The sequence below is a fragment of the Saccopteryx bilineata genome, chromosome 7, assembly GCF_036850765.1.
Source record: "Saccopteryx bilineata isolate mSacBil1 chromosome 7, mSacBil1_pri_phased_curated, whole genome shotgun sequence".
NCBI lineage: Eukaryota > Metazoa > Chordata > Mammalia > Chiroptera > Emballonuridae > Saccopteryx > Saccopteryx bilineata.
This window is the reverse complement of record NC_089496.1, coordinates 110,510,737-110,527,324: the sequence shown is the minus strand read 5'-3', so window position 1 is coordinate 110,527,324 and position 16,588 is coordinate 110,510,737. Positions and strand designations below refer to the sequence as shown.

At 51.3% G+C, this 16,588-nt stretch overlaps 1 protein-coding gene across 1 annotated transcript; it reads right to left on the bottom strand.

Moving 5' to 3' along the window:
• Positions 1 to 222: 222 nt before the first annotated feature.
• Positions 223 to 1,942, bottom strand: FOXI2 (forkhead box I2). The gene is made up of 2 exons (XM_066240165.1): positions 1,355 to 1,942; positions 223 to 662 (listed from the first exon to the last, which is right to left on the bottom strand). Exons 1-2 carry the CDS (start codon positions 1,911 to 1,913, stop codon positions 223 to 225), a joined length of 999 nt encoding a protein of 332 aa, XP_066096262.1. The 5' UTR covers positions 1,914 to 1,942.
• Between the last annotated feature and the right edge of the window lie 14,646 nt (positions 1,943 to 16,588).

Here is a 16,588-nt window from a genome sequence, read left to right as displayed (position 1 = left end):
GGAGCATGGGTCCCAGGCCCTCAACGACTGTAAAGGCCGGGGAGCAGGGAGAGCCCAGGTGAGGGGCCTGCCCAGGAGGAGTGCCCAGGGGGCTGGGGCACCACCCAGCTCGGTTGCGACCTGGGCTCTGCTGTCTGGTCTGTCCCACCTGTCACCAGGCAGGAGCAGGTGCTTCAGCCCGGCGCCTCTGGATAGGGCACTCAGGACAACCCCCGGCTCCCTTCACACTTCGGTCCCTTCCCGACTGTAGACAAAGTGACCCACAGGGAAGCCGGTGTCCACTGTCTGATGCCCGGCGGGGAAGCCTGGCGAGGGGCCAGAGGGTTGGGGGTTGTCAGCAGCGACCGTAGTCGATCTCCCGAAAGAAAAGTCTCCTGCCAACCCCCCTGAGAAGGTGCCCAGCCCGCCAGCCAGGGCGCCCATGGCTGAGGCGAAGCTGGAGAAGCAGGCGGCAGCCCCGGGCTCGGGCGGGGACGGCGGGGCTGGCAGGGCCGGGGACGCTGTGTCCACGGGCTCCGGCTCGGGCTCCTTGGCTCCGCCCGGGGTCCGGGCTCCCGAGGGTGCGGCCGCGCCGGCCTCTCCTCTCTTCCTCTTCCTTCGGAAGTTCCCGTTGTCGAACATCTTCTCGCAGTTTGGGTCCAGGGTCCAGTAGTTGCCTTTGCCTGCGGAGGAAGGACGAGCCCAGCTCAGAAAACGCGGGGTTTGAGGGTCCATGGCATGAACGTGAGAAACGGAAGTCAGCTTTAGCAAAACCCCCACCGTGAGCCTTCCCTCTCCCAGACCTGGGGGGGCACTTCGTGCCTGAAGTGGGGGGAACTAAAGGGCCTCCCGGCCAGGCTGGGAGGAATTCAGACTTCGCAGGAAGCCTGGGGCAGGGCGACCCCAGGAATGCCGAGCCCCGCCCTCTGCCCCCAAGTTCAAGGGCAGAGAGAAAGCCGGGGGTGCAGAACCTCCGGACTCGGGCCGTTGCTGCCCTCCCCAGAGCTTCCGAAAGCGGCCCCTCCTTTGTCCTCCCTGCCCTTGGGGCAGGTGTTGTCTCCCCGCCTTTACAGAGAGGACTCCGAGGCCCAGAGGGATAGCTCCGGAAGTCCCCCGCGGGCTAGCTCAGGAGCGCGCGCAGAGATTGGAGACTCAGAGAAGTGGATCGAGTCAGGGCCGCGGGCTCTGTTGCCTTCCGTGAGCCTGTCCACCGCCAAGAAAGAGCGTCTCCTCCTCCCGCCTCTCCCTGCCTCGGAACCCCCAGCTGCACCCCGAGGTCTGGCCGGTCCAAGAACGTCCCCATCTCTCGAGGGACAGCAGCCGGGCTGCAGACGTCCTCGGAGTCCCGACGGGGCGGCCCGCGCGGCCCGGTTACCTGGGTCGTGCTCGTCGCGGGGCACTTTCTTGAAGCAGTCATTGAGCGACAGGTTGTGGCGGATGGAGTTCTGCCAGCCGGCCTTGCTGAGCTTGTAGAAGGGGAAGTTGCCGGCCACGTACTGGTAGATCTGGCTGAGCGTCAGTCTCCGCAGCGGCGCGCTCTGGATGGCCATAGCGATGAGTGCCGAGTATGAGTAGGGCGGCCGCACCAGCCTCAGCAGTTCCTGCTGGCCCGAGAGGCCCAACCACGCGAGCTCTGCGCCCGCCAGGCCACTCGGAGCGCCGAGGAGTGGGCCCTGGGCCGCGTAGCCCGGGGGCGCATAGGGGGGCAAAGGCCGGGAGCCCGGCGCGTAGGGCGCGGGGCTGAGAGCCGGCCCGTTCAGCCACAGGCGGGGGCCACCGCTGGTTGCGCCCAGGTCGCCGCGCCCGTAGCCCGTGGGCTGTGCGGCTGCCCGGGCTTGGCTGTGCTGGGCTGAGCAGACACCTGGGCCGTCGCAGTATGTGGCCATGTCCAGCCACGTCCGGGCCTGGCCTGGCGGGTCTTCCCCGAAGCTCATGGGCGCCCCATGCAGCGCGGCCGCCCGGAGCTCCCAGTGCAGCCGGCAGCCCTTTAAATACGGTCGGGGTCCGAGCCCCAGGTGAGTGCGGTTGTCGACCCTCCTCCCACACCAGCGTTGGAAGAGTGATGTCTCCGTCCCCGCCCCGGGGTCAGCTTTCTGCCCCGCCTTGGTCCCGACGTGATCCCAGCGAACCTTGCCAATAACTTCTCCATTCTGCGCCTCCTGCGCCATAAGCCAAGTATTGTAGTTCTCGACCTTTGTCACGGGCGCCGTGGGTCCCCAGGGACCCCACCGACCCGGCTCTTCAGCCTCAGCCCCGGTTGCTCTGGACGCTGGGGCAGGTACCTGTCTCCCGCAGCCCCTCCCCCATCCCCGAGATTGAGGCGTGGTCTCCTAGTGAGTGCGCCCTGTGCTCTCCCACCCGGGACCCTGCCTGAGCGCGATCTCGCATCACGCCCCAGGGGAGGGCCGCAGGGCAGGGCCAGGAGTCGCGAGGACGTCCACGTGTGTCGCGGGGCTGGACCCACGAGGAACAGCGGCCGAGGGAGGACGTGAGGGCCCACGGCCTAGCCTGGCTGAGCACAGAGGCACTGGAGTCAAATGGAGTCCCCGCGTAATTAACGCGTGAAGGCGAATCAGACCTCTGTGAGCATTGAGGCGTTGGAAGCTCGGGAAGCCCCAACCGTCCAAACTGCTTCCCCGAAACCCAGGGAGCCAGGACCGCCAGGCTCGTCTGCGCGGTAGCCTTGGGCACCGAGCGCCAAGGTTGCCAACACTCTCCCCTGCACTTCCCCGGACTGGGCTCTGCGAAATCCAATGTCTCTGCAGCGCGCCGACTGCATCCACCGCGCGCTGGCTGTCCGGCTGCCCTCAGGTCCCCAGTCACCCCCACAGCCTCTCTACGGACCCTGAACACCTCCCTCCGGCTCCCCACGTTGCCTGGCAACCCGCTTCTCCGCCGCGGGCTCTCTGCCTTCCGGCTGGCTGTGAGTTGGGATCCCCTACCCTCCTGTGGAGAATCGGAAATTCTCACTGAAGGATCAAGGTTCAGAGATGAGAAGGTCCCCGTCACTGGGAAATGCATTGCCTGCAGCCTGAGTGCCCGTCTTGTTGAAATCAGTCTCAGCCCTGTGGCCCTCCTCAGTATTTCATGAGGCTGTGGATCCTCAAAGATAATAAATGTCAATTATTTAAAAAATACAAGTCCTCATTTTCCTGCCGAGCACCCCCACTGCCTTTGGCATTAGGGGGAAGAGGAGGAGGCCAGTGGGTTGGGGCTAAGGATTGGATGACCTGAAAAACTTGGGGTCTGGAATGAGGGGCCACGGACTGGACTGTCCATGTGGTCTTAGACCTCTCAGACTGTAAGGTCAAATGTGTTAAACGACCAACTCCCGGAACAAGTTAACAAAAGGGCAAGTCCCTCTTTCGACAACGGCCCCTCCTCAAGGAAATCAGGGCTCTTTAGGAAGTGAGGGGCTTCCCCAGGCTGGAAAGCAGGGAGCAGTTCCGTCACCAGCACTGAGAAGGAAAGGCCCCCTCCAGCAGGCCTGCGCCCACCTCTCCTCCCCCTTCCCCAAAGGGGACTTCTAATGGTTGTCAAGAGTTAGTGCACATTGAGACCTCAGTATCTTTCATGACTTCCCCTGACACTGTCACTGCAGGGACAATGGGGGGGAGGGTGTGATGGGACTACTCAGGATGAGAAACTTTTCCCTGCCTTGCTTTTCTACCCCTCTCTCCTCTCCCTCCCTCCCTCCCTCCCTCCCTCCCTCCCTCCCTCCCTCCCTCCCTCCCTCCCTTCCTTCCTTTCCCTTCTCTGTGTTTTCTATCAGAAACAGCAGCCAGAACTATCTGCCTCTCAGTGATTTTCAGCATGTCCTCACAATTTTAAACACATGGTGTCTCTGTAGGTGTGACAAGACTTTCGGCAATGGCATCCTCAAGAGAGTGTCTTCCATCAGCAAATGTGGTTGCAGGCTTGGCTTAGAGGCAGGCGTTCATTGTGGGGCAGGCCAGGTATCAGAGCAGATAGGTGCACATTCACCTCTTCTCCGTGGCACCCAGTTTCCTGAGGGTGGAGGCAGGCTCCACACCTGACATGCTGAAGTGACTGTGGGTTAGCTTGCAGCTTTTCAGGACCCCCACGTCAGGAGGACAGGACGTCACAGAAGCCACACAGCTCTGCCTTGACCCAGATGATGGGGAGAAGGGGGACAGAGAGTGAAGGCGGGCAGTGCAGCAGGTGCCTGTCAGAATTGTCCTGCAGGGCTGAGTCTACAAGCAGCAGCTTCTTTCCTGCTGCAGGTATGTACCTGCTGGGACGTACCAGGAGAACCCTGCTGCTCCGAGGCTTTGAAGGTAGAAGGTTCTGGTGGAGTGACACAGTGATTTGGGGAGTTCACTTTACCTGCACTACTACTTACTGTGTTAATAAAATCAGAGCTGTTACATTTTAAAGAACAGTGTGGGTCATCTCACACCAAAAGGATAAAAAAAAAAAGATGGTAGTTCCTTCCAAATTCTTTTTCATATTAATCACTCTTCTTTCTGTTTGTATTGTAACACCAGTAAGGTTCAGAACCTCTAAGAAAGCCAGATGGATCTTCATCTAATCTCCCTCAATTTCACATCCCAGAAGTCACTGCAATTTATGCTGTGCAGGAATGTCCAGGCTTTACCCAGCCTTCTTTGCTTTCTGAGCCCAAGGTCCATCTTTCATCTCGGCAATAATAACCTCCTTATCTTTCAACAGATTGGACTCAGGAAGTGCATGCCCGTGGATAGAGAGCACAGTCGTTGTGGGGAGAGTGATTTAACACCTGAGTCAGTCTTGGATGGCACTCTGATGAGAATTTTTCTAAGAGAGGGAAAAAAAAGTGAGGGGGAAGAAATAGCCAGGGAAACAATCTATGCCTTTTGTGTATCCAGCTTCCCCGGCCCCCTGGGCTCTGGCCGGCTTTCTGCTGGGTTTCCCTGAACAGAGCGGACACCCTTCCTCAAACTGGCTCTGGCTCCCTCATTCTCAAAAGTGACCCAGCACGTTTCCTGGCACAATGTGCATCGGCTAATGTTACGATAGGGCGATGAAATGTAAGGCGGCGTGTTTTCTTTTTCTTTTTCTTAGTCTGTTTTTATTTTTCAAAAAGCATGTCTTACTGTAGCAAATAAAAGGAAGACTCCAGGAAGCTGGGGGGGGGGGGTGTTAGGGTACCTTCTCTCCTTAGGGTCACGTGGTGGGTTAGTGTCTTTATTGATCAAGCTGCTTTCTAGTCCCTGTCCTTAATTCTGTGACTGTGATGCCATCTAGTGGAAGACGGTAGTTTATCCTCGGGTAACCCCGTCTGGTGAGAAAAATTTCCATGTTTGTGTTACATAACAGGTGGGTTAAGTTGTAGTAACCTCCTTGTTAAGAAGGCAATGACATAGAAAGGAGGGAAGGGATATTCACGTTCTATAGCATTGAGAACAGTATTTTTGAATAAAAGAATCGAAAAGATATAACCTTTGTAGTGGAAACATCTGCTACAGAGAGGGTCCATTTGCTTTATTATAAAGATTTGTGTGTGTGTGTGTGTGTGTGTGAATGACATCCTTTTAATTAAAATCCAAATGCACAGAAAAAAAAAACGATATAAGATTTACTACTTCAATAAAAGTCGTTAGACGATAAAAGATACTTTTAAAAAGTCTGAAGTGACGAAAAATGTTTAAAGTTCAGGTGTTGGGCACACAGTGTAATATACAGGTTTCAAAATATATTTTTGTATTTGTATTTAAAATTCTGATGTCAATTTTATGATAATGCTATTGAGTGTCTTTTGAACATAATGCTAGTAAACGCACGGTACTTTATAATACATGTCAACATTTTGTTTAAGAGAAAGACACACTGCCGCCCAAGACCGTGAATATTGCCTTGATTTAAAAAAGGAAGAATAATGTATCTGGAATGAATATAAAGTTTCATTGTTGACGAAGCAAAGCCCATGCCGTTTAGCGGCAGCTGCAGAGAGCCCCCGGGCGCCTCCAAACCAGCGTTGAGTCTGGGCTGTTCCTTCCCTGTACTGTGTGACCTTCGGGTGTGAACGGCCCGGTTGGATGAGAAGGTCTCTCTCCCTGTCCATCTTGCTGGATGGGAAAGTGAGACCTGCTCTTTACAACTTGAACCTACCAATTGTGGGAGCATTCAGGTTCCCTCTCCACTGTGAAATGTATATGGTAAAGCAGTGGTCCCCAACATTTTTTGGGCCACGGACCGGTTTAATGTCAGATAATATTTTCACAGGCCAGCCTTTAAGGTGGGACGGATAAATGTATCACGTGACTGAGAGAAGCGTCAAGAGTGAGTCTTAGACGGATGTAACAGAGGGAATCTGGTCATTTTAAAAAAATAAAACATCGTTCAGACTTAAATATAAATAAAATGGAAATTATGTAAGTTATTTATTCTTTCTCTGCGGACCGGTACCAAATGGCCCAAGGACCGGTACTGGTCCGCGGCCCGGGGGTTGGGGACCACTGCAGTAAAGTACATATGGTCGATCAGGATGGAGACAGGTGCTCACGGCTGCTGGCCTCTGTTCCTTTCTTGCTGCTGGTCCGGCTGCTGCTGTACCCCTGGCTACATCTCACAACAATTAAACATTAGACAATCATTTTCTTTCTGAAGCGTAATGTCCCCTGATTCCTGACTCCTTTGGCTCAGTATTGAATCAGACAAGCACACACACAAGGGCTGAAGGAGGTGGACTCCTGGCTTCTCCTTGCCCAAGACCCAGATGGAGATGGCAAAACACATGGAAAGGAAGGATGCCGTTCCTCCTGTGTCACCTGGTGCTCTGTGTAGATGCCCCCAAGAGGACGTGGCCGACCCTCCAGAAACAAGGGAGCCCGAGTCTGGTGGCAGATCTTGCCGCCAGCCTGCCTCCAGCTGTTCCCTGTCCCGACACCGAGGCAGGAGCCGAGAATCCTGTGGCAGAATCAGAAGCACAGGAGAGTCCACGTCCTGCCCAAGTGGCAGGAGATTAGCGTTGAAGAGCATGAACACTAGGGTTGGGCGGTCCTGGCTTTGAATTCATTTCTTCGCCTGGTGCCTTTGCCTTGGCTACCAAACCTGCCTCTCATTCTTCCCAGGTGAAACGCATGTGTGATATTAGTGTCTGCTTCAGCTGGTCCTGCAAAGAGAGTCAATGCAGTAATGCCTGCTGAGCACCTAGTTAGCGCTTAATACACTGTTACTAAAAAGTAAGAGTAGCTGCTATATGTATCAAATTAAACCTAGATCCATAATAGAGTAACTGTATTGTCTATCTTATCATATACATTGTTTTAAGTTATTATGTCTTATATAATATGTAGTCACACTAGATTTATTATATACTATATTACTTAATAATATAGGAAATTAGATTATAATAGTGAATGGATGCATGTCAAATTTTGTGTATTTGTCTTCGCATTTACTTGGTTTTCTGGAAGACACAGCAGAAGGAAATGAGGCCCCTCCTTCCACATAATGATGCCGTTCAAGTGGTTCTTAGCTTCTGTCATTGCTACATGTCAGTTACATCCATCTGGCTCTCCTTCCTCTTGTTGCCCTTTCCAGAACTGGAGCAGTTTTCAGGGGTTACCTCTTGGAGTTTGCTGCTCATGATATTTTTTAAACCTCTGGATTTCCGCAGTCCTGTCGATTTCGTATGTAAACTGGAGATAGTTTCTGGAAGGCATGGATACCACCATCTCACACCTTCTGACCTCCAAGGACTTCACTGGAAGGTCCCCTGTGCCTGTAGCAGCTCGAATGTATCTACGATGACCCAGAATTGAAACAAAGGCCCCACTCATGTTGGCAGATGTGCCCTGAAGTCTCCACGCCGGGCACTTCCTCCGGCCTGTAGCTGAGGGTTCGCTGTGGTTACAGGAGCTGGTGGAAAAAAGTCAATTTGCTGTGCATTTTAGAAACATCCCGTGCCCTTCGTGACCGTTAGAGGGCTCCTCACAGACCAGCCACTCTGCAGACACGAAGCCAGAGTAAATGAATGGGAAGAGAATCCCTCTCGTGCTCTGGGGAAGGACTGCTTGCCCCCCTCAGTGGCGGGGCCCAGCAGGTGTGCAGGTGAGGGAACACCTTGTTTGGAGGAAGCAGCTGATGCCACCTCCCAAGCACTTAACCTCCCAGTTGGGTCACTTTCAGAGAGCCATTCCACATTTGTCCCTAATGGGGATTGCATGCATCAAAGGCGAGCCAGCCCCAGGTAACTTAATCCTGAAGACACCTTAATTGCTGATGCAGGAGACCAGGGAGTGGGGGCTTAGACAGGGACACGGTGTGTTTGCTCACACGGAGACACTGCTGGCGGGCCGGCGGCCCAGGTTGTCAACCATTCATCACTCACGGGGGACAAGTAGACAGGACATGGAGTCAGAGCAAGGTGAATACAAGAATAATCTTTCAAGAAGTTTCCTGGGGTCCAGACTCTGCCTCGAAGGAATCACGGTTTTATTTTCCAAGTGCCTTCCTTTAAGAGCAGAGATGATCACATGACTAATTGCAGAGAACAGTTCCAGCCCAGAATGAACCACCCGACCCGCCTTTGAACTGCTTGGTACAGGATTCACTACCCCCATCATGGACACCACGGACACATGGTGAGGAGCTACCGCCAGCTGAACCCCCCCAAAAGATGTGCAGCCTCTGGAGGAAGCCTGGGCAGGACTATAGTCAAAGGGTCCCTGCAGAAAGGGAGGTCAAGGCCAGTGGGATGCGCCTTCCCCAGCTCTTCACAGAACCTCTGCTTTCTGGAGCAGAGAACAGCCATACCGTGAGTCCTGCACGGTGACTGTTTAATAACTGGTGGAGGCCAGGCTGACGACGCCTTCCGGGTCTGATTTAATCGGAGGCAGAGCTGAGAAGCACCCATGTCACCAGGCTGAGCATCATCGCCCTGCCACACTGGGTCCTTTCAGGAAGCAGAACTGGTCCTTCTTGTCCCCCATGGCTTTGCAGGAGATACAGCCAAACAAAGTGATCTTTCCTAAAGCTCTTTTTTTAAAAAAGAAAATGTTTATTTATTGATTATAGTGAGAGAGAGAGAGAGAGAGAGAGAGAGAAACACCGATCGGTTCCTGTATGTGCCTGACTGGGGATCGAACCGGCCACCTCTGTGCTTTGGGTCGATGCTCTAACCAACTGAGCTATCCAGTCAAGGCAGCTCTTTCTTTGTTTACAGTGTTATTTATGTACACTGCATCTCAAAGAAAGGTCCATAAATATTGTACAATTTATTGTAAATAGCAGATCTTTTTCTTAAGCCAAGAAAGAGACTTTAAAAGGCGAAAGATTTATGTGATCTGAAGAGAAACGAGAGCATGAGAAAGAGACTTTAAAAAGTGTGTCTTGGTTCTGGCTGGTTGGCTTAGTAGTAGAGCGTCGGCCTGGCATGCAGGAGTCCCGGGTTCGATTCCTGGCCAGGGCACACAGGAGAAGCGCCCATCTGCTTCTCCACCCCCCCTTCCTCTCTGTCTCTCTCTCTTCCCCTCCCGCAGCCAAGGCTCCATTGGAGCAAAGTTGGCCTGGGCACCAAGGATGGCTCCATGGCCTCCGCCTCAGGTGCTAGAATGGCTCTGGTTGCAGTGGAGCAACAGCCCCAGATAGGCAGAGAATCACTCCTTGGTGGGCATGCCGGGTGGATCCCAGTTGGGCACATGTGGGAGTCTGTCTGACTGCCTCCTCACTTCTCACTTCATAAAAATACAAAAAAATAAAATAAAGTGTGTCTTATAGGAATTTTCCTGGTTGAATATCTATGTAAAATGGCTGTGGAAAATGATGCAATCAGAATGCAATTTTTTAGTTTAAAGGTGTTAACATTTGGGTTTTTCTTTTTCCATGGATGAGTCACACTAAATAAAATGATTGGTTTTTTTTGGTTTTTTTCCATATTTTTCTGAAGCTGGAAATGGGGAGAGACAGTCAGGCAGACTCTCGCATGCGCCCGACCGGGATCCACCCGGCATGCCCACCAGGGGAGACGCTCTGCCCACCAGGGGGCGATGCTCTGCCCCTCCTGGGTGTCGCTCTGCCGCGACCAGAGCCACTCTAGCGCCTGGGGCAGAGGCCAAGGAGCCATCCCCAGCGCCCGGGCCATCTTTGCTCCAATGGAGCCTTGGCTGCGGGAGGGGAAGAGAGAGACAGAGAGGAAGGGGGGGGGGTGGAGAAGCAAATGGGCGCTTCTCCTATGTGCCCTGGCTGGGAATTGAACCCGGGTCCCCCTCACGCCAGGCCGACGCTCTACCGCTGAGCCAACCGGCCAGGGCCAATAAAATGATTGTTTTTAAAATTTATTTTTCAATTACCGTGGACAAAAAATATTGTATTAGTTTCACATGTAGAACACAGCAATGAGATATTATATACCTTGTAAAGTGACCCCTGTTGCCCCCTGATAAGTCTGGGACCCAACTGGCATCATGCACAGTTATTACATTAGTATTGACCATATTTGCTATGCTTCACTTCACAGTTGCATGACTGTTTTTCAAAAGTGTGTCTTAGAGTAATTTTCCTGGTGAATACATATGTGAAGTTACTGTGAAGGAAGGCTAATCTGAGCACTTTATGAGTTTAAAGGTAAGCATTAAACTAGGCTTTCCCCCCTCCCCCAATTAGTCATACTAGATAAAATCATTAAAAAAATATATAATACTTCTTAGTATAGAAGTTTGTTGCTATTTTTTTCTTGGACTGAGTCATTGGAGGGCAATTTAAATTGAATCAGTAACAATGTACTTATTAAAAATTGTCATTTAAAAAAAATGTCCTGTATACATTTGTAAAGGGGAACGTCTTATGATTTACATGCTTTTAATGATGCCTCCTGAAGAAAAAAAAAATAAAACCCAATATTTGTAAGAAAAAAAAATATCCCAAATGGTTGGTAAGCTTCCTTCTCTGTCACTGAAGGTTCGGAGAGAAACAAGAAGGAGCGACATCTATATTTCCGTGTACTCTGGGAATGAAGACATAAATCTAATTTTAGGCCTATCAGCCTTGGCAACTCCGTCTTAAGCATTTGGACTTGAGCAGATATGCAAATACAGGAATCAGAAGTAAACGTCCTCACCGACTTGGTGCTAAAATTGCTCGAGAGGTACAGAGATTTGTAATTGGCTTGTTATTATGCTCTGAGTCCAGAAACCTGTGGTTCTAGGAAAAAGGGAAACCAGAAACTTTCTATACTGGGCAAAGCCACACGAATGGTGTGCTTATCTGTAAACGTCCAGAGTGAGAAGCCACAGAAGTTCCCTCCAGAGACATTCCCAGGCTTGCTCCCGTGAGTGGAGCGTGACAGGCCCATTGGCTCCCGGGGAGAAAGGCCAAGGGAGATGAAGGCAGCTAGCCCCACCAACACACAGTCTTGGGGTGGGGCGGGGTGGGACTTTTAGAAACTCCTTCACCGGGTTCTTAACATTCGAACTTGTACCATTTCTGTCATTCCCAGGTCAAAATTGGTCGTGTACTTTTATACCTATTCAGCAACAACACAGGGGTGAGCACGAGTCGGTTCATAGTTGTGGGGACAGCTGCATCATATAAGAAGGTATCCGTGTGTTGCCTGCTCACAACTGGACGCCTCCTTCGGCCCCGCCCTCTACCGTTTGACCTTGTTGCAAACGGGGACCTCGGATGTCTCCCTTGTGTACCTCCTAGGAATCGAACGAGGTTCAGGGTTCTACAGTCTTGGTCAGTTGTCCCCCCCACCCCACACCCTGTATCTGTGGTTTCATTTTCCACAGTTTCAGGTGCCTACAGTCAACGATATTCCAAAAACATTAAATGGAAAGTTCTAGAAATAAACAAGTCATCCATAGTCGCGTGATGAAAGCTCTCGCTCGCCTGGGGCTGGATGCCCTTTGTCCGGCGTCATGGAGATGCTCCCCGCCTGCCCGTGGCTTGGCAGCCTTCTCCGTGGTCAGACCCTCGGTCATGGTATCGCAGTGCTTGAGTTCAGGTTGCCGGTGCAGCGGTCTTATGCGATGTCGCCATGCCCACGGCCCTCCCCTCCTTCATCTTGGCGGCACTGAGATGTACCACCTCACATCATTACGAGAAGGGGGGAGTCCAGCATAATAGGACATTTTGAGAGAGACCAAAATGCGTTAGGGCCACAGTCACCTAACTCTTATGATAGTCTATCGTTATATTGTTCTATTTTTGTTACTGTCATTGTTGTTCATCTCTTACTGGCTCTAATTGAGAAATTAAAAGTTATCATAGGTAAGTATGTATATGGAAGGAGAAACATAGTATATATGTGGTTCAGGACCACCCATAGTTTCAGGCATTCCCTGGAGTCTTGGACAACCCCCCCCCCCCAGCCCATGGATAACAGGGGATGACTGTATAATACCAAATCAAAAATAACAAAGCAATTAGGTAAGCCCGTGTTTCATTTTCTAGATGGAGTAGGACATGGCGTGGCCGGCGGGAGGTCACAGATGATTTTGTTAAATCGCGGCCTTCCTCTGAAGCTGTGGAGCCCAGGACCCAGTGCCACCACCAGCCACTCATGTTCCCAGCCAGTAAGCCACGTGTGATCACTTCCTCTGCAAAAGACGGTCATCACAATTTTTCAGAAGTGACGGCTGAATGCTCATTTCGGGAAACATCACCCCATGATCTGTTATGATCAACGTTTAACCAGAGACAGGACTTAAAACACGCAGTGGCGGCACGTCCCCGTGGGAGGGGCACTCCTGCAGGGCCCCTGGCAGGCAGGCACTAAGCAGGTCCAGCTGGGTTGCTTGTGGTCCCCACTGTCTTCACCCAGCGGCTGCTCTGCTGTGGGATTCCTGGAGGCTGCACTGGGCACAGCCTCCCCCAGGCTCCGCCCCGCCCCGGGGGCCCCGGTCCTGTGGAGACGGCACATCCGCACTGACTGCTGTCTCAGCTGGGCTCTCGGGCCATCAGGCAGGCGGGGCGCCCACACGGGAGCAGGAGCAGGAGCAGGAGCGACCCCGTGTGCCTCAGAGGAGGCGCCCGGGAGAGAGGATGCTCGGCGTGGGCCCCAGGTCCCAGGGCAAAGCGGGGGCCTTTCCCCCTCTGCCACTTCTAGGAGCAGGAGAGGTGTCGGGGTGCAGGGTGGTCCCTTGGGCAGCGCCTTCCCCTCCTGGGGGACCTCAGCCTCGTCAGAGAGAAGCAAGAGAGCGTGAGGACATTTTCCTGTTGGGGTGTCCCCACAGTGGTGGCACACCCGTCACTCTGTGGGGTGCCAGTTTTCCCTTGTGTTTTATGAGCAGCGTGGGGAAGGTGGAAACGAGGGTGCAGCAAATATTCCGACTGGGAGAGGGTTTGGGGGAGGGGAGTCTGGCTTTGAAGGCCAGTACCTGAGAGCGCCAGGGCAGGACGCTGACAACCCCGCCGGTGGCCGTGAGAGGATTCCTCCCATGTCTCTGGTGCCGTTTTGCGGAAGGCCCTGGATGAGGGCTGTGGCTGCCTGTCCCTGGGGGCCGGGCTGCAGGCTCCGCGGCTAGGCTTGGCTCTCCCCGCTCCCACCCTCCAGCGTCAGCCAGAGTGGGTAACACTGGCCGAGAGGGTCATTTCTGGGTGCCAGGAGGCTGGCAGTCCCCTTTGTCACATTCAGCTAACACTCAGTGTCTCTTTTCCTTTCCCTCTCCTTCCTCCCTCCTGCCGAGTGGTACCCGCACACGAGGCTGGACTTGTGCCGGGGTCCTGAGATACGACATCTTCATTTTAGCCCACAGTCCCAGCCCCGGCTCCATCTCATGTTGACTCAGCAGGTGCCTCTCAGCCTCGGTGACACGGTGTTTTCTTTGTGGGGGAGCAGGCTGTTGCTGCTGCCCTGGCACCTTGCAGGGACGCTGGATTCCTCTTTGTGAAGAGAAACAACCGTGTGTATGGACAGTTAGTTGCCTTAATCACTATTTAGGGATGGTGTGTGCTCGTCTATTGTTTCAGAAAATGACCAAAAAAAGCATTCTCTACTGATATTAGTGTTTCAACATTGATAAACCAACGATTCCAATTTCATTGTTGAGGGAAGCTTTTTATTTTTTTTAAAGGAAAGAAATCTACTTAAGCATCACCTGCTCTGTCAAGTGTTTTCCTGCGCCCGGGAGTCGCATCTCAGTCGCATTAGCACGTGGATAAAATTATGGTAAGTGGTATTTTTAAAAGCTGGATAACATGCCTTTAGGTGAGAAATAAAACGTAAAGAGCCATTTAAAAAGCAATTGCAGCTAAACATAAAAATCTATGCCCATCTTTTTATAAATACACACACATACACACATATGCATATTCATAGACATACATTTGAATAGGCATAAATGTGTATATGTGATGTGCACACGCAGTTCTAGGAAAAATTATGTCTATTACTTGGCATTTCAGTGTCTTTTTTCTTTTTTTTTCTTTTATTTTTGTGTTTTTCTGAAGCTGGAAACGGGGAGGCAGACTCCCGCATGCGCCCGACTGGGATCCACCCGGCATGCCCACCAGGGGGCGATGCTCTGCCCATCCGGGGTGTCGCTCTGTTGCGACCAGAGCCACTCTAGCACCTGAGGCAGAGGCCATGGAGCCATCCTCAGTGCCCGGGCCATCTTTTGCTCCAATGGAGCCTTGGCTGCGGGAGAGGAAGAGAGAGACAGAGAGGAAGGAGAGGGGGAGGGGTGGAGAAGCAGATGGGTGCCTCTCCTGTGTGCCCTGGCTGGGAATTGAACCCAGGACTTCCGCACACCAGGCCGATGCTCTACCACTTAGTCAACCAGCCAGGGCCGGCATTTCGGTGTCTTGATTTCCTAGACTCTCAGTCACCTGTCCTCACCTTTGCAGGAGTGAACTGTTTTCTTCCTGACAGGGCCTTTGGGTTTATTACATTGTATTTGCTGGTACTAAAACCCTTGACTTACTTCTTATGTGGGGTGGCTAAATTTGGATATAAAATAAATACTAAATAGCAACAGGAAGAATGGCTCCTATGCCCCCTCAGACTCCAGAATCTGATTTTATGTTACTTTGCTCAGGCACTAATTCCTTTTAGCTGTCAGGTTTGCACTCAGCCTAACAAGGAGCAGGTGCCATTTCAGAATAACATCCCTGTGAATGCTGATAACTCATTGAGCTGCGTTTTTGCAGCCTCCCCGCCCCCCACCCTGCAGCAGAAGTTGCTTCTGCGCTGGAATAAATGTCAGCCAGTCAACAACCCTCTCGTGCTGGCAGGACACATGACACAAGTCCCCTGAACACAGACGGGACTCAGCACTCGATTTTTAAGTCTGAAATCATTTGGCAATACTTTTTTTTTTTTTTTTGTAACTCCGCGATTCTAATGTCTAGTCCCTGTGGATTGACGGGTTTGGAGAGCATTTGTCCTTTCATGTTTGTTTACTGAGCAAATGAATTTAGAGTTGTAACAGTGTTTCCAATTGAATGTGAATGTTCAGTTATAATTATTCCATAGTCCATAGACCTTTGAATTGTACAATGTTAGAATGGGTTTTTTTTTTTTGTTGTTACGCTTAAAATATGGACTTGGGAAATGCTGTTGTTATTTGCCTGGGCAGGGGGTAAATGGTGGGGGGACAATTGCCTAGATACTCTAAAACAGTGATCTTCTGTCTGAAAACGTCACTGTCTTTTCCTGTGCAGAGGGCACGGAGAGGAATAATACCTTGAGCCCAAGGCGTAAGAGGGGCTGGGGACAACCTGTGAACTCTGACCGCAGGAAGCTGGCCAACGCTGTGGCCAGACCACCTTACCACCCATAACTAAGGAAATATGCTCACAAAAGTGGACTATTAAAGTGTCATATCTTTAAAGCAATTACTCCTTGAGACGAATCAGAATAGATGTTAGTTAACATGTTAAATGAAGCCTCAATAATCCATGGTGTTAAAAAGGAGATGGAGGTCATATTGGGACAGAGCAGGGGATTAATAAAAGGACCATATGCAAATGGCAATTCATAATGTAACACTTGTAAGCACGTCAGGTAAATGGGAGAGGAAGGATTATTTATTTAAAAAAATGTATAACCCAACTCTAGGCTTGCCTAGAGAAAGAAAGTAAGGGAGAGGGGGTGAGATTTCTAGGTACCTTTTACCTCACAATCAGTTCTAAATAGATTGAGAACAGAGCATGAACAAAACTAAAAGACAGACAGAAAACTACAATGAAAATTTTCTATACCCTTGAACCACATGGAGACTTTTTAAGAATCACATGAAAACCAAAAGCCATGAAAGGAAACTGAGAGGTTTTATTACTTATAAAATTAAAATGTCAGTATGATTAAAATATATTAAAAGTCAAAAGACAAATGACAACCCTAGGAAGGAATACAGATGCTCTTCAACTGACAGTGGGGTTCTTGTCCAAGTCAACCCATTGTGAGCTGAAAATATCATTGGTCCAAAGTGCGTGTAAGACATCTAACCCAGAAAGCATCATAGCTCTGCCCACCTTAAATGTGTTCAGAGCACTTATATTAGCCAACAGTTGGGCAGAGCCATCTAACCCAAAGCTTATTTTCTAATAGAGTGTTGATGATTTCAAGTAATTTATAATGTGTATCACTTTCACACCATTGTAACGTCCAAAAATCATTACATTGAATATCAGGGACTGTCTGTCCTTGTAACCTGTATGG